Here is a 22,563-nt window from a genome sequence, read left to right on the forward strand (position 1 = left end):
GAACCAACACGAACCCCAGTCATTCCTATTTACAGCATTCCTCATTGATTTGATTTTTTTGATTTAGAGATACAGCACTGAAACAGGCCCTTCGGCCCACCGAGTCTGTGCCGACCATTAACCACCCATTTATACTAATCCTACACTAATCCCATATTCCTACCACATCCTCATCTGTCCCTATATTTCCCTACCATCTATCTATACTAGGGGCAATTTATAATGGCCAATTTACCTATCAACCTGCAAGTCTTTTGGCTGTGGGAGGAAACCGGAGCTCCCGGAGGAAACCCACGCAGACACAGGGAGAACTTGCAAACTCCACACAGGCAGTACCCAGAATTGAACCTGGGTCGCTGGAGCTGTGAGGCTGTGGTGCTAACCACTGCGCTGCCCCCTTCATCCATTCACCTTCATCCCAGCCTTAAACTGATAAGAGACAGAGCTGCAAAGACCAAGGAAAGTGGATGGAAAGGGTTTTAAAAAAAGAGACTGAGATAGTGCCATAAGGGACCAATCCAGAGAGCAGGAGTTGAATGGCCAAGGCTGGGGAGAGTAGCAGCTGAGTGACAAGGGATGGGTAGTAATTGCAGCCCACAGGATCACTCTGGATCAGATGAGGCCATGTAGGGATTTTAAAACGATGGTGGGAGTCTTGAAGTCAATTCATTTAGACACAGGAAACAAGGGGACAGAGAGCAGGCAGTGAGAGAGTTACTACATACGTTTGCACTTTTGGATTTTATTATGAAAGCTCTGATCCTCACAATGTGAACCTCACATCATTCCCTCTTCAATGTCAACAACTAAAGAAACAAAATAATAAAAGGTCACATGATATTGAGTAGGTTTAGTTTCTATCAGGCCGCCAGTGCTGACACATTGCTTCATACAATAAGCAATCACTACATCAACTTATACCTAACAGTTCCTATCAACAGAATTTAAAATTATAATTGTAAACAGCATTAAAAAATATTCAGATTTACTGAAAGCCACATGCACAATACATAAAAGGTGTGTTTCAGAGAAGGAAAAATTAAAGAACCCAAGGAAGCCTGGTGTAATGGTTAAGTTTGTGTCCAGGTCCCAGCACAGTTTCTGGTCCCCTGTAACCACGAGAATGGCTGTTAAAAGTTCAGCAACTCAGCTCTTAATCCATCTACACTGCAGCATTGTTGAGATTGTGTTGCCAAAAAAAAAATTGAAGTATTGAAAAATACATTTGAACCAACGAAGGAAATCAGGAATTGATCAATAAATTGAGCAAGACTAGTAAACAAGGAAGATTACAGCAAAGCAGTCATTATATTAGCAAGCTAAAAGGCCACAATCAGGAACCAAATGAGCAATCAGTAACTGTGAGAGAAAGCGCTTGCAGACTATAATGGAGGGAGAGGGGAACTCACAGTCAGTAAACGAGGGAGGGGGAGCTCGTGGTCAGTAAACGAGGGAGAGGGGAGCTCGCGGTCAGTAAGCGAGGGAGAGGGGAGCTCGCGGTCAGTAATCGAGGGAGAGGGGAGCTCGCGGTCAGTAATCGAGGGAGAGGGGAGCTCGCGGTCATTAATCGAGGGAGAGGGGAGCTCGCGGTCAGTAAGCGAGGGAGAGGGGAGCTCGCGGTCAGTAATCGAGGGAGGGGAGCTCGCGGTCAGTAATCGAGGGAGAGGGGAGCTCGCGGTCAGTAATCGAGGGAGAGGGGAGCTCGCGGTCAGTAATCGAGGGAGAGGGGAGCTCGCGGTCAGTAATCGAGGTAGAGGGGAGCCCGCGGTCAGTAATCGAGGGAGAGGGGAGCCCGCGGTCAGTAATCGAGGGAGGGGAGCTCGCGGTCAGTAATCGAGGGAGAGGGGAGCTCGCGGTCAGTAATCGAGGGAGAGGGGAGCTCGCGGTCAGTAATCGAGGGAGAGGGGAGCTCGCGGTCAGTAATCGAGGGAGAGGGGAGCTCGCGGTCAGTAATCGAGGGAGAGGGGAGCTCACGGTCAGTAATCGAGGGAGAGGGGAGCTCACGGTCAGTAATCGAGGGAGAGGGGAGCTCACGGTCAGTAATCGAGGGAGAGGGGAGCTCACGGTCAGTAATCGAGGGAGAGGGGAGCTCACGGTCAGTAATCGAGGGAGAGGGGAGCTCACGGTCAGTAATCGAGGGAGAGGGGAGCTCACGGTCAGTAATCGAGGGAGAGGGGAGCTCACGGTCAGTAATCGAGGGAGAGGGGAGCTCACGGTCAGTAATCGAGGGAGAGGGGAGCTCACGGTCAGTAATCGAGGGAGAGGGGAGCTCACGGTCAGTATGAGAGAGTGGGGAGCTCACGGTCAGTAATCGAGGGAGAGGAGAGCCTGCGGTCAGTATCCGAGGGAGAGGGGATCCCGTGGTCAGTAATCGAGGGAGAGGGGAGCTCACGGTCAGTAAGCGAGGGAGAGGGGAGCTCACGGTCAGTAAGCGAGGGACAGGGGAGCTCACGGTCAGTAAGCGAGGGAGAGGGGAGCTCACGGTCAGTAAGCGAGGGAGAGGGGAGCTCGCGGTCAGTAATCGAGGGAGAGGGGAGCTCGCGGTCAGTAATCGAGGAAGAGGGGAGCTCACAGTCAGTATGAGAGAGTGGGGAGAACGCGATCAGTAATCGAGGGAGAGGGGAGCTCGCGGTCAGTAATCGAGGGAGAGGGGAGCTCGCGGTCAGTAATCGAGGGAGAGGGGAGCTCGCGGTCAGTAATCGAGGGAGAGGGGAGCTCACGGTCAGTATGAGAGAGTGGGGAGAACGCGATCACAATTTGTCCTGTCCACCGAGACGTCATCATCTCCAGAATCTCTGAGCTTCAGTGCTCATCTCCGATTAAAATGAAGCATTCATAGGGATAACAATGAAAAATACTGGAGATGTTCCATCCAACTTTCAGGACACTCAGAATCACCCATAAATGGATTGGATAAAAAGAAAACCATGATTTCAAGTCTCTTTCAGTCTTAAAACAACTCCCTACACCAACCCCTGTCTTGTTTAATTCTGAGAGTGGATAACCCAAAATTTTAACGCTTCCTCTGTACAATGAATGCGCTTCCCTGTCCATTCCTCCCATCACCCTAAATAAAACGACAAAAATCCTTAAACAGTACAGATCAAAATAAGTAAATACAGAGCACCCAAAGTGACACAGTGCCCGGCGCATGCACTGGCAGTACAAATAGGTGATGAATGTTGCACATCATGGGCCACACACACTAATGGAATCCTGCATGACATCTTCCCATTGGTCCCGAGCTGGTTTATTTGTCCAGGATGTCAATAAATTAGGTATATACACATGCACTCACTCAGTCAGTCGCTCATATGCACTCACTCTCAGTCGTACACACTCATATGGTTGTATGCTGGATGAATGATCATCGAAGGAATGTGTTTGTCAAGGTCTGCTCGTTAGGGTGAGTCATTAAAAATAAAACAGCACAGCCTTCAAATCTGGTGAGGTAAGGTTCAGGTTGTGCTGGCTGGGAGCAGGACGAGACCTCTGTGCCTGAACTGTGCATTGAGAGCCGGGATTGAAAGGCAGCTCCGGAGTTTATTCAGATTCACTCGTGTCTGAGGAGCTGGAGCCGCTGGAGCTGGTGCTGCCCGAGTCAGAGGATGAACTGCTGCTGCCGCTGAGTCGAGAGGGACCCCCTCCCTGTCTGGGGTCTGACTTCTCCACTGTGAGTAAAAACACCCGACAGTTATAGAGCGAAAACACTGCAACTGTATTTGAATTTCATTCTCAGGATGTGCGCATCACTGGCAAGGCCATCACTTACTGCCCATCCCTACTGCCCCACAGTAGGCAGTGAGCCACCCTCGCTTTGAACCACTGCAGTCCATGTGGTGAAGGAACTCCCACAGTGCTGTTACATTGGGACCTCCAGGATTTTTACAAAGTGGCATAGACAAAACAAGTCCATTTGGCCCATCGTGTCTGTGCTGGCTCTTTGAAAGAGCGATCCAATTAGCCACACCCCTCCCCCTGCTCTTTCCCCACAACCATGCAATTTTTTTCCATTCGAGTATTTATCCAATTCCCTTTTGAAAGTTACTATTGAATCTGCTTCCACAGCCCTTTCAGGCAGCACATTCCAGGTCACAACAACTCACTGTGTAAAAAAAACATTCTCCTCATCTCCCCCTCTGGTTCTTTTGCTAATTATCTTCAATCTGTGTCCCTCTGGTTACCGACCCTCCTGCCACTGGAAACAGTTTCATATTTACTCTATCAAAACCCTTCATAATTTTGAATACCTCTATTAAATCACCCTTTAACCATCACTGCTCTACAGAAAACCCATACTTCTGTAGCAAAAGCAAAATAATGAAGATGGTGGAAATCTGAAATAAAAACAGAAATGCTGAAAATATTCAGCAGGTCAAGCAACATCTGTGAAGAGAAAAACAGTAAATATTTCAGACCTGAACTGTTAACTCTGCTTCTCTCTCCACAGGTGCTGCCAAACCTGCTGAATATTTCCAGCATTTCTGTTTTTATTATATCCCAGCTTCAGTAGTCTCTACATAACTGAAGCTCAACAACTCTGGTACCATGGCAGAGAGGGAGGAACTCAAGAAATTTACAATCACCAGGGAAGTAGTACTGAGCAAATTGTTGGAGCTGCGGGCTGCGAAGTCCCCGGGTCCTGATGGATTTCATCCTAGGGTCCTGAAAGAAGTGCGTAGTGAGATAGATGATGCGTAGTTTTAATTTTCCAAAAGTCCCTAGATTCAGGGAAGGTTCCATTAGATTGGAAAATAGCAAATGTAATTCCTTTATTCAAAAAGGGAGGGAGACAGAAAGCAGGAAACTACAGGACAGCTAGCTTAACATCTGTCACAGGGAAAATGTTAGAAGCTATTATTAAAGACGTTATAGCAGGGCACTTAGTAAAATTCAAGGTCATCAGGCACAGTCAACATGGTTTTGTGAAAGGGAAATCATGTTTAACCAATTTATTGGAGTTCTTTGAAGGAGTAACACTTGCTGTGGATAGTGGGGAACCAGTGGATGTATTGTATTTAGATTTCCAGATGGCATTTGATAAAGTGCCACATCAAAGGTTATTACAGAAAATAAAAGCTCATGGTGTAGGGGGTAACATATTGGTATGGATAGAAGATTGGCTAGCTAACAGGAAACAGAGAGTAGGCATAAATGGGTCATTTTCTGGTTGGCAAGATGTAACGAGTGGTGTGCCACAGGGATCTGTGTTGGGGCCTCAACTTTTTACAATTTATATTAATGACTTAGATGAAGAGACCAAAGGTATGGTTGCTAAATTTGTTGATGACACAAAGATAGGTAGGAAAGTAAGTTGTGAAGAGGACATAAGGGGGCTACAAAGGGATATAGATAGGTTAAGTGAGTGGGCAAAGACCTGGCAAATGGAGTATAATGTGGGAAAATGTGAAATTGTCCATTTTGACAGGAAGAATAAAGAAGCATATTATCTAAATGGTGAGAGATTGCAGAGCTCTGAGATGCAGAAGGATCTGGGTGTCCTCGTGCATGAATCGCAAAAGGTTCGTATGCAGGTATAAGCACGTAATTTGGAAAGCTAATAGAATATTATCTTTTATCGTGAGGGGAATTGAACACAAAAGTAGGGAGGTTATGCTTCAGCTGTACAGGGCATTGGTGAGACCACATCTGGAGTATTGTGTACAGTACTGGTCTCCTTATTTAAGGAAGGATGTAAATAGTTCAGAGAAGACTAGGACCTGGAATGGGTGCGTTGTCTTATGAGGAAAAGTCAGACAGGCTAGGCTTGTCTCCGCTAGAGTTTAGAAGAGTAAGAGGCGACTTGATTGAAACATGAAAGATTCTGAGGGATCGTGACAGGGTGGATGTGGAAAGGATGTTTTCCCTTGTGGGAGAATCTAGAACAAGGGGTTACTATTTAAAAATAACACAGATGAGGAGAAATATTTTCTGAGGGTCGAGATTCTTTGTAACTCTCTTCGTCAAAACGCAGTGGAAGCAGAGTTTTTGAATAGTGTTAAGGCAGAGGGAGATAGATTCTTGATAAGCAAGGGACAGATGAACAGTGGTAGGCGGGAATGTGGAGTTGAGGTTACAATCAGATCAGCCATGATCTTGTTGAATGGTGGAGCAGGCTACTCCTGCTCCTAATTCCGATGTTCATAAGGCAATGGGCAGTCGGGTGTATATTACTCTTTAAGTTCCTCGCTTCTGCTCAGCCGTGCCAGAGGACACAGGGAACTGCTCCCAACCCTGTGCTGTTGCTATTTGTGGTCTGGCCACTAGAGTGTGTGCATGAGCTGCCTGGTGAGACTCTCCCCCCCCAGACTGCTCCTCATCTCAACATCCCTCAGCCCCCTCCCAATGAGCATGAATTGGAGATTCCAATCTCTGTCCCTCCACTCCAACAAGGTTCATCACTGCCTGACGAGTCTTTGAACAACTACCGGGAACATTAGGCACAGGAGGAGGCCATTCAGCCCCTTGAGCCTGTTACACAGGAACAGGAGGCCATTCAGCCCCTTGAGCCTACTATATGATTTAATTGGATTATGGCTGATCTGAATTTTAACTCCATATCCCTTGATACCCTTACTCAACAAAACTGTAGAGGTTGTTGTTGGCTTGATGCTAGTGACCCTCAATGGCTGTGGATGGAGCCTTCACCTTTTTTGTTGGGTTTCTTGCTGTGATTGAGCTGCCCGCTCATGTCATGCAAACGTTTCTCCAGCTCCTTTTTCTTCTCCAGAGCAAGCTCCTCCTTCGTTTTCCCCACACTTTTCTTCGATGATGCAGCTAAATCACAACAGGTCAAGAATTAAATGAAGCAAACTCAACAAATTCATTAAACCCACCGATTCACAATCCACTTTGCCACAAAATACAATTCTTCTGTTCAGCTGAGTCAGAGGGTCATTGCTTCGAATCCCACTCCAGAAAGTTTGAGCCCATGACCCAGATCGACACTCACTTTTCAGTCATGAGGGAGGGCCGCACTGTTGGGGGGGGGGGGGTCAGTTGTGAGGGAGGGCCGCACTGTCAGGGGGTCAGTTGTGAGGGAGGGCCGCACTGACGGGGGGGGGGCAGTCGTGAGGGAGGGCCGCACTGTGGGAGGGGCAGTCGTGAGGGAGGGCCGCACTGTCGGGGGGGTCGATCCTGAGGGAGGGCCGCACTGTCGGGGGGGTCAGTCCTGAGGGAGGGCCGCACTGTCGGGGGGGTCAGTCCTGAGGGAGGGCCGCACTGTCGGGGGGGTCAGTCATGAGGGAGGGCCGCACTGTCGAGGGGGTCAGTCGTGAGGGAGGGCCGCACTGTCGAGGGGGTCAGTCGTGAGGGAGGGCCGCACTGTCGGGGGGGTCAGTTGTGAGGGAGGGCCGCACTGTCGGGGAGGTCAGTCCTGAGGGAGGGCCGCACTTTCGGGGGGTCAGTCGTGAGGGAGGGCCGCACTGTCCGGGGGTCAGTCGTGAGGGAGGGCCACACTGTCGGGGGGGGCAGTCGTGAGGGAGGGCCGCACTGTCGGTGAGTCTGTCGTGAGGGAGGGCCGCACTGTCGGGGGGTCTGTCGTGAGGGAGGGCCGCACTGTCGGGGGGGGCAGTCGTGAGGGAGGGCCGCACTGTCGGGGGGTCAGTTGTGAGGGAGGGCCGCACTGTCGGGGGGTCAGTCGTGAGGGAGGGCCGCACTGTCGGGGGGGTCAGTCGTGAGGGAGTGCCGCACTGTCGGGGGGTCAATCCAGAGGGAGGGCTGCACTGTCGGGGGGTCAGTAGTGAGGGAGGGCCGCACTGTCGGGGGGTCAGTCGTGAGGGAGGGCCGCACTGTCGGGGGGTCAGTCGTGAGGGAGGGCCGCACTGTCGGGGGGGGTCAGTCGTGAGGGAGTGTCGCACTGTCGGGGGGTCAATCCAGAGGGAGGGTCGTACTGTGGGAGGGGCAGTCGTGAGGGAGCATTGCACTGCTGGAAGAGCAGTACAAAGGCAGTGCTGCCCTTTTGGAAGTGCCACCTTTTTTGGATGAGATGTTCAATCAAGGCTCCGTCTACCTGTTCTTGTTGAAATGGGCATGAGTGGAACAAATCTGAGTGTGGGATATCTGCTGATACCATCGCAATTTTGACCTTAGCTAACTTCACATTTCAAGGATATGGAGGAGAGTCTGGTGCAGTGGATACGGTGATTGTAGAACTGACCCAGAGCTCGCAAGATCAAATCCCATCAGACAAATTAATTAATCGGGTAAATTATGAGTGGAACAAAAATAAGAGACAATGGAAGATGGACTGCTGTAAAAATCAGACAAGTCTGGTTCACATTGTCCTCTTTGATGTTAATATTACTCTCAGAAGCTCGAGCACGCCAGTCAGTTCCACAAGGCAACTTGGAGAAGAAAATGGGCAGGACCCACAGCCTTGATTCCAATTTGGAAACCCGCAGCACCCTCACCCGGCTCTCACTCCTTAAACAGCTGACTCACACTTATCATCCAGACACACACATGAAAAATGGGGAGTCAGTGTGTGTGGAACCCCTACCCCAGTGAGAGTCAGTGTGTGTGGAACCCCTACCCCAGTGAGAGTCAGTGTGTGTGGGACCCGTACCCCAGTGAGAGTCAGTGTGTGTGGGACCCATACCCCAGTGAGAGTCAGTGTGTGTGGAACCCGTACCCCAGTGAGAGTCAGTGTGTGTCGGACCCGTACCCCAGTGACAGTCAGTGTGTGTGGGACCCGTACCCCAGTGAGAGTCAGTGTGTGTTGGACCTGTACCCCAGTGAGAGTCAGTGTGTGTGGAACCCGTACCCCAGTGAGAGTCAGTGTGTGTGGAACCCGTACCCCAGTGAGAGTCAGTGTGTGTGGAACCCGTACCCCAGTGAGAGTCAGTGTGTGTGGGACCCGTACCCCAGTGAGAGTCAGTGTGTGTGGAACCCGTACCCCAGTGAGAGTCAGTGTGTGTGGGACCCGTACCCCAGTGAGAGTCAGTGTGTGTGGGACCCGTACCCCAGTGAGAGTCAGCGTGTGTGGAACCCGTACCCCAGTGAGAGTCAGTGTGTGTGGAACCCGTACCGCAGTGAGTGTCAGTGTGTGTGGGACCCGTACCCCAGTGAGAGTCAGTGTGTGTGGGACCCGTACCCCAGTGAGAGTCAGTGTGTGTCGGACCCGTACCCCAGTGAGTGTCAGTGTGTGTGGGACCCGTACCCCAGTGAGAGTCAGTGTGTGTCGGACCCGTACCCCAGTGAGAGTCAGTGTGTGTGGGACCCATACCCCAGTGAGAGTCAGTGTGTGTGAACCCGTACCCCAGTGAGGCTCAGTGTGTGTGAACCCGTACCCCAGTGAGAGTCAGTGTGTGTGGAACCCGTACCCCAGTGAGGGTCAGTGTGTGTGGGACCCATACCCCAGTGAGAGTCAGTGTGTGTGAACCCGTACCCCAGTGAGGGTCAGTGCGTGTGGGACCCATACCCCAGTGAGAGTCAGTGTGTGTGGAACCCGTACCCCAGTGAGGGTCAGTGCGTGTGGGACCCATACCCCAGTGAGAGTCAGTGTGTGTGGAACCCGTACCCCAGTGAGAGTCAGTGTGTGTGGGACCCGTACCCCAGTGAGAGTCAGTGTATGTGGAACCCGTACCCCAGTGAGAGTCAGTGTGTGTGGGACCCGTACCCCAGTGAGAGTGAGTGTATGGGGAACCCGTACCCCAGTGAGAGTCAGTGTGTGTGGGACCCGTACCCCAGTGAGAGTCAGTGTGTGTGGAACCCGTACCCCAGTGAGTGTCAGTGTGTGTGAACCCGTACCCCAGTGAGTGTCAGTGTGTGTGAACCCGTACCCCAGTGAGAGTCAGTGTGTGTGGAACCCGTACCCCAGTGAGGGTCAGTGTGTGTGGGACCCATACCCCAGTGAGAGTCAGTGTGTGTGGAACCCGTACCCCAGTGAGGGTCAGTGTGTGTGAACCCGTACCCCAGTGAGGGTCAGTGGGTGTGGGACCCATACCCCAGTGAGAGTCAGTGTGTGTGGAACCCGTACCCCAGTGAGGGTCAGTGCGTGTGGGACCCGTACCCCAGTGAGAGTCAGTGTGTGTGGAACCCGTACCCCAGTGAGAGTCAGTGTGTGTGAACCCGTACCCCAGTGAGAGTCAGTGTGTGTGGGACCCGTACCCCAGTGAGAGTCAGTGTGTGTGGGACCCGTACCCCAGTGAGAGTCAGTGTGTGTGGGACCCGTACCCCAGTGAGAGTCAGTGTGTGTGGAACCCGTACCCCAGTGAGGGTCAGTGCGTGTGGGACCCGTACCCCAGTGAGAGTCAGTGTGTGTGGGACCCGTACCCCAGTGAGAGTCAGTGTGTGTGGAACCCGTACCCCAGTGAGGGTCAGTGCGTGTGGAACCCGTACCCCAGTGAGAGTCAGTGTGTGTCAGAGATATGAAATTATCAGAGCGAGATGGATTAAAAGCTCGATTATTGTGCCCTAGCAAAATCTGAACACTGGTGATTGACACAGACAGGACTGAAAAGTGTGACAGAGAAGACAAATGTTGGAAAGGAATGGTTTTTAAACAGACCTCCCTTGGCATTTCTCACAGGCAGCTCTAATGTGTAGTTTGGGGCGACCCTGGCCTGGCCTTTGAGCCCATTGCTGTTAGATTCAATGCTCACGTAGCAGCTGCTACTTCAGACTCCTCACTCAGCTCAGGAGCAGTTGCAGCTGCTGGTAAATTTCTGGCACAGGTCACAAGTATTGATTTAAAAAAAAAATAAAGTTATATCTCTTTAACAGTGTTAGCTGAACCGCATAATAACTTGAGAAAAGAAAGACTTTCATTTCTATAGCACCTTTCATGGCTTCAGGACATCGCAAGCGTTTTCCAGCCAATGCAATACTTTAAAATATCGTCAGTGTTGTAATGTAGGAAACACAGCAGACAATCTGCACACAGCAAGCTCCCACAAACAGGAATGTGATAATGGCCAGCTAAGCAGTTAGAGTGATGTTGGTAGACCAATAAATATTGGCTCGGACTTCTCAGAACTGACCCAGCGACAGTGCAGCGCCCCCTCAGTACTGACCCTGCGACAGTGCAACGCTCCCGCAGTACTGACCCTCCGACAGTGCAACGCTCCCGCAGTACTGACCCAGCAACAGTGCAGCGCTCCCTCAGTACTGACCCTGCGACACTCCCTCAGTACTGACCCTGCGACAGTGCAACGCTCCCTCAGTACTGACCCTGCGACAGTGCAACGCTCCCGCAGTACTGACCCAGCAACAGTGCAGCGCTCCCTCAGTACTGACCCTGCGACACTCCCTCAGTACTGACCCTGCGACAGTGCAACGCTCCCGCAGTACTGACCCAGCAACAGTGCAGCGCTCCCTCAGTACTGACCCTGCGACACTCCCTCAGTACTGACCCAGCAACAGTGCAGCGCTCCCTCAGTACTGACCCTGCGACACTCCCTCAGTACTGACCCTGCGACAGTGCAACGCTCCCTCAGTACTGACCCTCCGACAGTGCAGCGCTCCCTCAGTGCTGACCCTCCCAACAGTGCAGCGCTCCCTCAGTACTGCCCGTCCGACAGTGCAGCGCTCCCTCAGTACTGACCCTCCGACAGTGCGGCGCTCCCTCAGTACTGACCCAGTGACAGTGCGGCGCTCCCTCAGTACTGACCCTGCGACAGTGCAGCGCTCCCTCAGTACTGACCCTGCGACAGTGCAGCGCTCCCTCAGTACTGACCCTGCGACAGTGCAGCGCTCCCTCAGTACTGACCCTGCGACAGTGCAGTGCTCCCTCAGTACTGACCCTCCGACAGTGCAGCGCTCCCTCAGTACTGACCCTCCGACAGTGCAGTGCTCCCTCAGTACTGACCCTGCGACAGTGCAACGCTCCCTCAGTACTGACCCTGCGACAGTGCGGCGCTCCCTCAGTACTGACCCTCCAACAGTGCAGCGCTCTCTCAGTACTGACCCTCCGACAGTGCAGCACTCCCTCAGTACTGACCCTCCGACAGTGCAGCACTCCCTCAGTACTGACCCTGCAACAGTGCGGCGCTCCCTCAGTACTGACCCAGTGACAGTGCGGCGCTCCCTCAGTACTGACCCAGTGACAGTGCGGCTCCCCCAGTGCTGCCCCTCCGACAGTGCAGCAGTACCTCATACTGCCCGTCCGACGGTGCAGCGCTCCCTCAGTACTGACCCTCCAACAGTGCGGCGCTCCCTCAGTACTGACCCTCCGACAGTGCAGCGCTCACTCAGTACTGACCCTGCGACAGTGCGGCGCTCCCTCAGGACTGACCCTGCGACAGTGCGGCGCTCCCCCAGGACTGACCCTCCGACAGTGCAGCGCCCCCTCAGTACTGACCCTGCGACAGTGCAGCGCTCCCTCAGTACTGACCTTCCGACAGTGCAGCGCTCCCTCAGTACTGACCCTCCGACAGTGCAGCGCTCCCTCAGTACTGACCCAGCAACAGTGCGGCGCTCCCTCAGTACTGACCCTCCGACAGTGCAACTCACTCAGTACTGCCCGTCCGACAGTGCAGCACTCCCTCAGTACTGACCCTGCAACAGTGCGGCGCTCCGTCAGTACTGACCCAGTGACAGTGCGGCGCTCCCTCAGTACTGACCCAGTGACAGTGCGGCTCCCCCAGTGCTGCCCCTCCGACAGTGCAGCGGTACCTCAGACTGCCCGTCCGACAGTGCAGCGCTCCCTCAGTACTGACCCTCCGACAGTGCGGCGCTCCCTCAGTACTGACCCTCCGACAGTGCAGCGCTCACTCAGTACTGACCCTGCGACAGTGCGGCGCTCACTCAGTACTGACCCTGCGACAGTGCGGCGCTCCCTCAGTACTGACCCTGCGACAGTGCAACGCTCCCTCAGTACTGACCCTGCGACAGTGCAACGCTCCCGCAGTACTGACCCTCCGACAGTGCAGTGCTCCCTCAGTACTGACCCAGCAACAGTGCAGCGATCCCTCAGCACTGATCCTCCGACAGTGCAGCGCTCCCTCAGTACTGACCCTGCGACAGTGCAACGCTCCCTCAGTACTGACCCTCCGACAGTGCAGCGCTCCCTCAGTACTGACCCTGCGACAGTGCAACGCTCCCTCAGTACTGACCCTCCGACAGTGCGGCGCTCCCTCAGTACTGACCCTCCGACAGTGCAGCGCTCCCTCAGGACTGACCCTGCGACAGTGCAGCGCCCCCTCAGTACTGACCCTGCGACAGTGCAACGCTCCCGCAGTACTGACCCAGCAACAGTGCAGCGCTCCCTCAGTACTGACCCTGCGACACTCCCTCAGTACTGACCCTGCGACAGTGCAACGCTCCCTCAGTACTGACCCTGCGACAGTGCAACGCTCCCGCAGTACTGACCCAGCAACAGTGCAGCGCTCCCTCAGTACTGACCCTGCGACACTCCCTCAGTACTGACCCTGCGACAGTGCAACGCTCCCGCAGTACTGACCCAGCAACAGTGCAGCGCTCCCTCAGTACTGACCCTGCGACACTCCCTCAGTACTGACCCAGCAACAGTGCAGCGCTCCCTCAGTACTGACCCTGCGACACTCCCTCAGTACTGATCCTGCGACAGTGCAACGCTCCCTCAGTACTGACCCTCCGACAGTGCAGCGCTCCCTCAGTGCTGACCCTCCCAACAGTGCAGCGCTCCCTCAGTACTGCCCGTCCGACAGTGCAGCGCTCCCTCAGTACTGACCCTCCGACAGTGCGGCGCTCCCTCAGTACTGACCCTCCGACAGTGCGGCGCTCTCTCAGTACTGACCCTGCGACAGTGCAGCGCTCCCTCAGTACTGACCCTCCGACAGTGCAGCGCTCCCTCAGTACTGACTCTGCAACAGTGCGGCGCACCCTCAGTACTGACCCTCCAACAGTGCAGCGCTCCCTCAGTACTGACCCTCCGACAGTGCAGCGCTGCCTCAGTATTTACCCTCCGACGGTGCAGTGCTCCCTCAGTACTGACCCTCCAACAGTGCAGCGCTCCCTCAGTACTGACCCTCCGACAGTGCAGCTCCCTCAGTACTGACCCTGCGACAGTGCCGCGCTCCCTCAGTACTGACCCTCCGACAGTGCGGCGCTCCCTCAGTACTGACCCTCCGACAGTGCAGCGCTCCCTCAGTACTGACCCTGCGACAGTGCAGCGCTCCCTCAGTACTGACCCTGCAACAGTGCGGCGCTCCCTCAGTACTGACCCTCCGACAGTGCAGCGCTCCCTCAGTACTGACCCTCCGACAGTGCAGCTCCCTCAGGACTGACCCTGCAACAGTGCAGCGCTCCCTCAGTACTGACCCTCCGACAGTGCAGCTCCCTCAGTACTGACCCTGCAACAGTGCAGCGCTCCCTCAGTACTGACCCTCCAACAGTGCAGCGCTCCCTCAGTACTGACCCTCCGACAGTGCCGCGCTCCCTCAGTACTGACCCTGCAACAGTGCAGCGCTCCCTCAGTACTGACCCTCCGACAGTGCAGCGCTCCCTCAGTACTGACCCTCCGACAGTGCAGCTCCCTCAGTACTGACCCTCCGACAGTGCAGCTCCCTCAGTACTGACCCTGCGACAGTGCCGCGCTCCCTCAGTGCTGACCCTCCGACAGTGCGACGCTCCCTCAGTACTGACCCTCCGACAGTGCAGCGCTCCCTCAGTACTGACCCTCCGACAGTGCAGCTCCCTCAGTACTGACCCTGCGACAGTGCCGCGCTCCCTCAGTACTGACCCTCCGACAGTGCGGCGCTCCCTCAGTACTGACCCTCCGACAGTGCAGCGCTCCCTCAGTACTGACCCTCCGACAGTGCAGCGCTCCCTCAGTACTGACCCTCCGACAGTGCAGCGCTCCCTCAGTACTGACCCTCCGACAGTGCAGCGCTCCCTCAGTACTGACACTGCAACAGTGCAGCACTCCCTCTGTACTGACCCTGCGGCACTCCCTCAGTACTGACCCTCCGACAGTGCAGCGCTCCCTCAGTACTGACCCTCCGACAGTGCAGCGCTCCCTCAGTACTGACCCTCCGACAGTGCAGCGCTCCCTCAGTACTGACCCTCCAACAGTGCAGCGCTCCCTTAGTTCTGACCCTGCGACAGTGCAGCACTCCCTCAGTACTGACCCTGCAACAGTGCGGCGCACCCTCAGTACTGACCCTCCAACAGTGCAGCGCTCCCTCAGTACTGACCCTCCGACAGTGCAGCGCTCACAGTACTGACCCTCCGACAGTGCTGCGCTCCCTCAGTACTGACCCTCCAACAGTGCAGCGCTCCCTCAGTACTGACCCTCCAACAGTGCAGCACTCACTCAGTACTGACCCTCCGACAGTGCGGCGCTCCCTCAGTACTGACCCTCCAACAGTGCAGCGCTCCCTCAGTACTGACCCTCCGACAGTGCAGCACTCCCTCAGTACTGACCCTCTGACAGTGCAGCGCAACCTCAGTACTGACCCAGTGACAGTGCGGCTCCCGCAGTGCTGCCCCTCCGACAGTGCAGCGGTCCCTCAGTACTGACCCTCCGACAGTGCAGCACTCCCTCAGTACTGACCCTGCGACAGTGCGGCGCTCCCTCAGTACTGACCCTGCGACAGTGCGGCGCTCCCTCAGTACTGACCCTGCGACAGTGCGGCGCTCCCTCAGTACTGACCCTGTGACAGTGCGGCGCTCCCTCAGTACTGACCCTGCAACAGTGCGGCGCTCCCTCAGTACTGACCATGCGACAGTGCAGCGCTCCCTCAGTACTGACCCTCCGACAGTGCAGCACTCCCTCAGTACTTACCCTCCGACAGTGCAGCCCTCCCTCAGTACTGACCCTGCAACAGTGCGGCGCTCCTTCAGTACTGACCCAGTGACTGTGCGGCGCTCCCTCAGTACTGACCCAGTGATAGTGCTGCCCCTCCGACAGTGCAGCGGTCCCCCAGTACTGACCCTCCAACAGTGCAGCGCTCCCTCAGTACTGACCCTGCAACAGTGCGGCGCTCCCTCAGTACTGATCCTCCGACAGTGCACGACTCCCTCAGTACTGACCCTGTAACAGTGCAGCGCTCCCTCAGTACTGACCCTGCGACAGTGCAGCGATCCCTCAGCACTGATCCTCCGACAGTGCAGCGCTCCCTCAGTGCTGACCCTCCCAACAGTGCAGCGCTCCCTCAGTGCTGACCCTCCCAACAGTGCAGCGCTCCCTCAGTACTGACCCTCCGACAGTGCGGCACTCCCTCAGTACTGACCCTCCGACAGTGCGGCACTCCCTCAGCACTGATCCTCCGACAGTGCACGACTCCCTCAGTACTGACCCTGTAACAGTGCAGCGCTCCCTCAGTACTGACCCTCCAACATTGCGGCGCTCCCTCAGTACTGACCCAGTGACAGTGCGGCGCTCCCTCAGTACTGATCCTCCGACAGTGCACGACTCCCTCAGTACTGACCCTGTGACAGTGCAGCGCTCCCTCAGTACTGACCCTGCGACAGTGCAGCGATCCCTCAGCACTGATCCTCCGACAGTGCACGACTCCCTCAGTACTGACCCTGTAACAGTGCAGCGCCCCCTCAGTACTGACCCTCCAACATTGCGGCACTCCCTCAGCACTGATCCTCCGACAGTGCACGACTCCCTCAGTACTGACCCTGTAACAGTGCAGCGCTCCCTCAGTACTGACCCTGCGACAGTGCAGCGATCCCTCAGTACTGACCCTCCGACAGTGCGGCGCTCCCTCAGTACTGCCCGTCCGACAGTACAGCGCTCCCTCAGTACTGACCCTCCGACAGTGCGGCGCTCCCTCAGTACTGACCCTCCGACAGTGCGGCGCTCTCTCAGTACTGACCCTGCGACAGTGCAGCGCTCCCTCAGTACTGACCCTGCAACAGTGCAGCGCTCCCTCAGTACTGACCCTCCGACAGTGCAGCGCTCCCTCAGTACTGACCCTCCGACAGTGCAGCTCCCTCAGTACTGACCCTGCGACAGTGCCGCGCTCCCTCAGTACTGACCCTCCGACAGTGCGACGCTCCCTCAGTACTGACCCTCCGACAGTGCAGCGCTCCCTCAGTACTGACCCTCCGACAGTGCAGCTCCCTCAGTACTGACCCTGCGACAGTGCCGCGCTCCCTCAGTACTGACCCTCCGACAGTGCCGCGCTCCCTCAGTACTGACCCTCCGACAGTGCAGCGCTCCCTCAGTACTGACCCTCCGACAGTGCAGCGCTCCCTCAGTACTGACCCTCCGACAGTGCAGCGCTCCCTCAGTACTGACCCTCCGACAGTGCAGCGCTCCCTCAGTACTGACCCTCCGACAGTGCAGCGCTCCCTCAGTACTGACCCTCCGACAGTGCAGCGCTCCCTTAGTACTGACCCTGCGACAGTGCAGCACTCCCTCTGTACTGACCCTGCGGCACTCCCTCAGTACTGACCCTCCGACAGTGCAGCACTCCCTCAGTACTGACCCTCCGACAGTGCAGCGCTCCCTTAGTACTGACCCTGCGACAGTGCAGCACTCCCTCAGTACTGACCCTGCAACAGTGCGGCGCTCCCTCAGTACTGACCCTGCAACAGTGCGGCGCACCCTCAGTACTGACCCTCCGACAGTGCAGCGCTCCCTCAGTACTGACCCTCCGACAGTGCAGCGCTCCCTCAGTACTGACCCTCCGACAGTGCAGCGCTCCCTCAGTACTGACCCTCCGACAGTGCAGCGCTCCCTCAGTACTGACCCTCCGACAGTGCTGCGCTCACTCAGTACTGACCCTCCGACAGTGCGGCGCTCCCTCAGTACTGACCCTCCAACAGTGCAGCGCTCCCTCAGTACTGACCCTCCAACAGTGCAGCACTCACTCAGTACTGACCCTCCGACAGTGCGGCGCTCCCTCAGTACTGACCCTCCAACAGTGCAGCGCTCTCTCAGTACTGACCCTCCGACAGTGCAGCACTCCCTCAGTACTGACCCTCCGACAGTGCAGCACTCCCTCAGTACTGACCCTCTGACAGTGCAGCGCAACCTCAGTACTGACCCAGTGAAAGTGCGGCTCCCGCAGTGCTGCCCCTCCGACAGTGCAGCGGTCCCTCAGTACTGACCCTCCGACAGTGCAGCACTCCCTCAGTACTGACCCTGCGACAGTGCGGCGCTCCCTCAGTACTGACCCTGCGACAGTGCGGCGCTCCCTCAGTACTGACCCTGCGACAGTGCGGCGCTCCCTCAGTACTGACCCTGCGACAGTGCGGCGCTCCCTCAGTACTGACCCTGCGACAGTGCGGCGCTCCCTCAGTACTGACCCTGCGACAGTGCGGCGCTCCCTCAGTACTGACCCTGCGACAGTGCGGCGCTCCCTCAGTACTGACCCTGCGACAGTGCGGCGCTCCCTCAGTACTGACCCTGCGACAGTGCGGCGCTCCCTCAGTACTGACCCTGCGACAGTGCGGCGCTCCCTCAGTACTGACCCTGCGACAGTGCGGCGCTCCCTCAGTACTGACCCTGCGACAGTGCGGCGCTCCCTCAGTACTGACCCTGCGACAGTGCGGCGCTCCCTCAGTACTGACCCTGCGACAGTGCGGCGCTCCCTCAGTACTGACCCTGCGACAGTGCGGCGCTCCCTCAGTACTGACCATGCGACAGTGCAGCGCTCCCTCAGTACTGACCCTCCGACAGTGCAGCACTCCCTCAGTACTTACCCTCCGACAGTGCAGCCCTCCCTCAGTACTGACCCTGCAACAGTGCGGCGCTCCCTCAGTACTGACCCAGTGACTGTGCGGCGCTCCCTCAGTACTGACCCTGCGACAGTGCGGCGCTCCCTCAGTACTGACCATGCGACAGTGCAGCGCTCCCTCAGTACTGACCCTGCAACAGTGCGGCGCTCCCTCAGTACTGACCCAGTGACTGTGCGGCGTTCCCTCAGTACTGACCCTGCGACAGTGCGGCGCTCCCTCAGTACTGACCATGCGACAGTGCAGCGCTCCCTCAGTACTGACCCTCCGACAGTGCAGCACTCCCTCAGTACTTACCCTCCGACAGTGCAGCCCTCCCTCAGTACTGACCCTGCAACAGTGCGGCGCTTCCTCAGTACTGACCCAGTGACTGTGCGGCGCTCCCTCAGTACTGACCCTGCGACAGTGCGGCGCTCCCTCAGTACTGACCCTGCAACAGTGCGGCGCTCCCTCAGTACTGACCCTGCAACAGTGCGGCGCTCCCTCAGTACTGACCCAGTGACTGTGCGGCGCTCCCTCAGTACTGACCCAGTGACAGTACTGACCCTCCAACAGTGCAGCCCTCCCTCAGTACTGACCCTGCAACAGTGCGGCGCTCCCTCAGTACTGACCCAGTGACTGTGCGGCGCTCCCTCAGTACTGACCCTGCGACAGTGCGGCGCTCCCTCAGTACTGACCATGCGACAGTGCAGCGCTCCCTCAGTACTGACCCTGCAACAGTGCGGCGCTCCCTCAGTACTGACCCAGTGACTGTGCGGCGCTCCCTCAGTACTGACCCAGTGACAGTGCTGCCCCTCCGACAGTGCAGCCCTCCCTCAGTACTGACCCTGCAACAGTGCGGCGCTCCCTCAGTACTGACCCAGTGACAGTACTGACCCTCCAACAGTGCAGCGCTCCCTCAGTACTGACCCTGCGACAGTGCGGCGCTCCCTCAGTACTGACCATGCGACAGTGCAGCGCTCCCTCAGTACTGACCCTGCAACAGTGCGGCGCTCCCTCAGTACTGACCCAGTGACTGTGCGGCGCTCCCTCAGTACTGACCCAGTGACAGTGCTGCCCCTCCGACAGTGCAGCCCTCCCTCAGTACTGACCCTGCAACAGTGCGGCGCTCCCTCAGTACTGACCCAGTGACAGTACTGACCCTCCAACAGTGCAGCGCTCCCTCAGTACTGACCCTGCAACAGTGCGGCGCTCCCTCAGTACTGACCCAGTGACAGTGCGGCGCTCCCTCAGTACTGACCCAGTGACAGTGCGGCTCCCCCAGTGCTGCCCCTCCAACAGTGCTGCACTCCTTCAGTACTGCAGTGAACGTCAGCCTGAATTCTGAGCTCGAGTCGGAGTGGGGCTTGAACCCAGGACTTTGAGTCAGGCGCAAGTGCTATAAACTGAGCCACAGCTGACACCTAAAAATGTATAGAATTTAATTTATTGGAGAGTTGGAATTGACCTGAGTATACTGAAAGAGACAGGAGGCCCTCACTTGGGTCAATATTCAAAGAGGGCAGCAAGCCAGATCTGGGAAAATATCAGCTCAATACAATAAGGAATCAATAGCCACTCCCTATCAGACCACTTGGACAGAGAAGGTGTGATCTGATGTTAATTGAAACTGTCAACTTGGCTTCTGCCAAAGACCAGTCTGAGCAAACTGGTTGAATTTTCTTTGGAGGAAGCTGAGGTTGATGGAGGTTGGTAACCCGGTTCACGTTGTATACCTGGTAATGGGGGCCGGTTACTACTGGAGTCCCACAGGGATCGGTGTTGGGGCTGCTGCTCTTCATCTCTACCACTGAACATGTCAGGGGAACTGTCTGCAAGTTTGCGGTTGAAACAAAGATAATGACCTTCGATGAGAAAAATAAGATTACAAGCAGATCCAGACGCACAGGTGAACAGGCCCATGTCTTGCAGCTACAACAGATTAATGTAACGTTACATGCGTGTGCACAAACACAAATTATCAATATAATGTTACACACATGTGCACAACACGCAGGCTATCAATATAATGCTACAAGCTGCCAAGCAGGTGAAAGGCTCAGGTGTCACAGTACATGAATCTCCACCAGTGCCACAAGGCTACTTGAACGCCAGATTATGTTGACAGGACAATTAAATACAAAAAAATTACATAATTTTCCTTTCACTCATTCTTGGGATGTGGGCGTCACTGGCAAAGCCAGTGTTTATTGCCCTGAGAAGGTGGTTGTGGACCTCACCCTGAATGTTTGACACAACTGTGTAGCTTGCTGGGTCACTTCACAGAGCAGCTAAGAGTCAACCACGTTGGTGTGGGACTGGAGTCACATATAGTCCCAGACTGGGTAAGGACGGCAGGTTTCCTTTCCTAAAGAACATCAGTGACCCGGTTGGGTTTTTACGACAAATCTGACAGTTTCATGGTCCCAGATTTTTATTTCCAACTTTTAAATCCTCAAACTGCTCTGATGGAATCTGATCTCAAGTTCTCTCGATTATTAGTGGAATAACAGAACCACGACACTCCCATAGCTATTTGTGGAGCAATTTAATGAGGGCTCATCTGGAATGGTGCCCAGTTTAGTTTAGTTTAGTTTAGAGATACAGCACTGAAACAGGCCCTTCGGCCCACCGAGTCTGTGCCGACCATCAACCACCCATTTATACTAATCCTACACTAATCCCATATTCCTACCACATCCCCACCTATCCCTATATATTTCCCTACCACCTACCTATACTAGGGGCAATTTATAATGGCCAATTAACCTATCAACCTGCAAGTCTTTGGCTATGGGAGGAAACCGGAGCACCCGGAGGAAACCCACGCAGACACAGGGAGAACTTGCAAACTCCACACAGGCAGTACCCAGAATCGAACCCGGGTCCCTGGAGCTGTGAGGCTGCGGTGCTAACCACTGCGCCGCCCTCAATCTCCTCACATGACAACTGAGAGATAAATCCCGTAAAAGTTTCAGAGGAGGCCAGGATACAATGCCAGGGGCTTAACTCCAGGACTGGGGCAGGTGGCGATGTCCTACAGAAGTCACATTAACAGTGCAGGACAGGCTCGATGGACCAGGTGCCCGTTTCCACCCAATGTCCATGGCACAGCCTGTGGGGGCAGCAGGGGGGGGACTTGGGTCATGATCTGGGGGCTCCACGACACTACAAAATCAGACACAGACACAAAACAGAAAGCCCATGAATCCAGATCAAACCCTACCCAAACACCCCCAGCTCCCGTTCTGGGAAGCCCCTAACCCACTGCCCTGAACTACCTGTCTTGTCAGCAGCCCTTTATCATCTGGTGCTCCCACATGGCCATAAAATGGACTGCACTCTGCTAACCGATTCTGGAAAATACCTGGACAGTCACATCAAAAACAACAGGTAACTAAAGCAAACCTTTCTAAATTTCACCATGCATTTGTGTCCCAACTATTGTGCAATCAGTTACAACATTCCATTAACACTCACCACATGTATTTACTGAGAAAGAAACAATGAACATAAACTCAAAGCAGGTTCAATAACTTTCTAATAAAAGCCAAATACTGAGGAATCAGGAAATCAAAACAAAGTGCTGAAAATGCTCAGCAGGTCTGGCATCTGTGGAGAGAGTAACAGTTAACGTTTCAGGTCAATAACCTTTCATCAGAACTAACAGAGGTTAGAAATGTAATAGACTTTGAACAAGTGGGGGTGGGGGGGGGGGGGGGGGCGAGGTGAGGAGAAGAAGAACAAAATGCGTTGTCTAACACTGTCTCTGGACAAATGGTTTCTCTTTTACTACGGAAATTATTACTCCCTTTGCCTTTTGTTCCATGATACCTTTGTCATTTAATCACTCCTGCCCTCTGCCCAATCAGACCTTCCCTTTTGTTCCTCTTCCACCTCCACCCCCATCCCGCCCACCCTTTTCACTTATCCAAAATCGATTACATTTCTAAACTTTTCTGATAAACC

The 22,563-nt window shown here is 55.1% G+C and overlaps 1 protein-coding gene across 6 annotated transcripts in view; it reads right to left on the bottom strand.

Annotated features, from left to right (window-relative positions):
• Positions 1-726: 726 nt before the first annotated feature.
• The window catches only part of LOC137347545 (bromodomain-containing protein 3-like), a 78,468-nt gene continuing 56,631 nt past the window's right edge, over positions 727-22,563 (bottom strand). For 4 of the 6 annotated variants that reach the window (XM_068012015.1, XM_068012009.1, XM_068012012.1 and 1 more), the window contains 3 exons: positions 20,331-20,459; positions 6,649-6,777; positions 727-3,671 (listed from right to left, as the gene is read on the bottom strand). In XM_068012015.1, the coding sequence (XP_067868116.1) occupies positions 3,544-3,671; positions 6,649-6,777; positions 20,331-20,459 (386 nt within the window). In that variant the 3' untranslated portion in view covers positions 727-3,543. The remainder of the gene's footprint in view (positions 3,672-6,648; positions 6,778-20,330; positions 20,460-22,563) is intronic. The other 2 variants (XM_068012013.1, XM_068012014.1) reach the window with 2 other exon arrangements.

This window comes from Heterodontus francisci, chromosome 32, assembly GCF_036365525.1.
Source record: "Heterodontus francisci isolate sHetFra1 chromosome 32, sHetFra1.hap1, whole genome shotgun sequence".
Classification (NCBI taxonomy): domain Eukaryota; kingdom Metazoa; phylum Chordata; class Chondrichthyes; order Heterodontiformes; family Heterodontidae; genus Heterodontus; species Heterodontus francisci.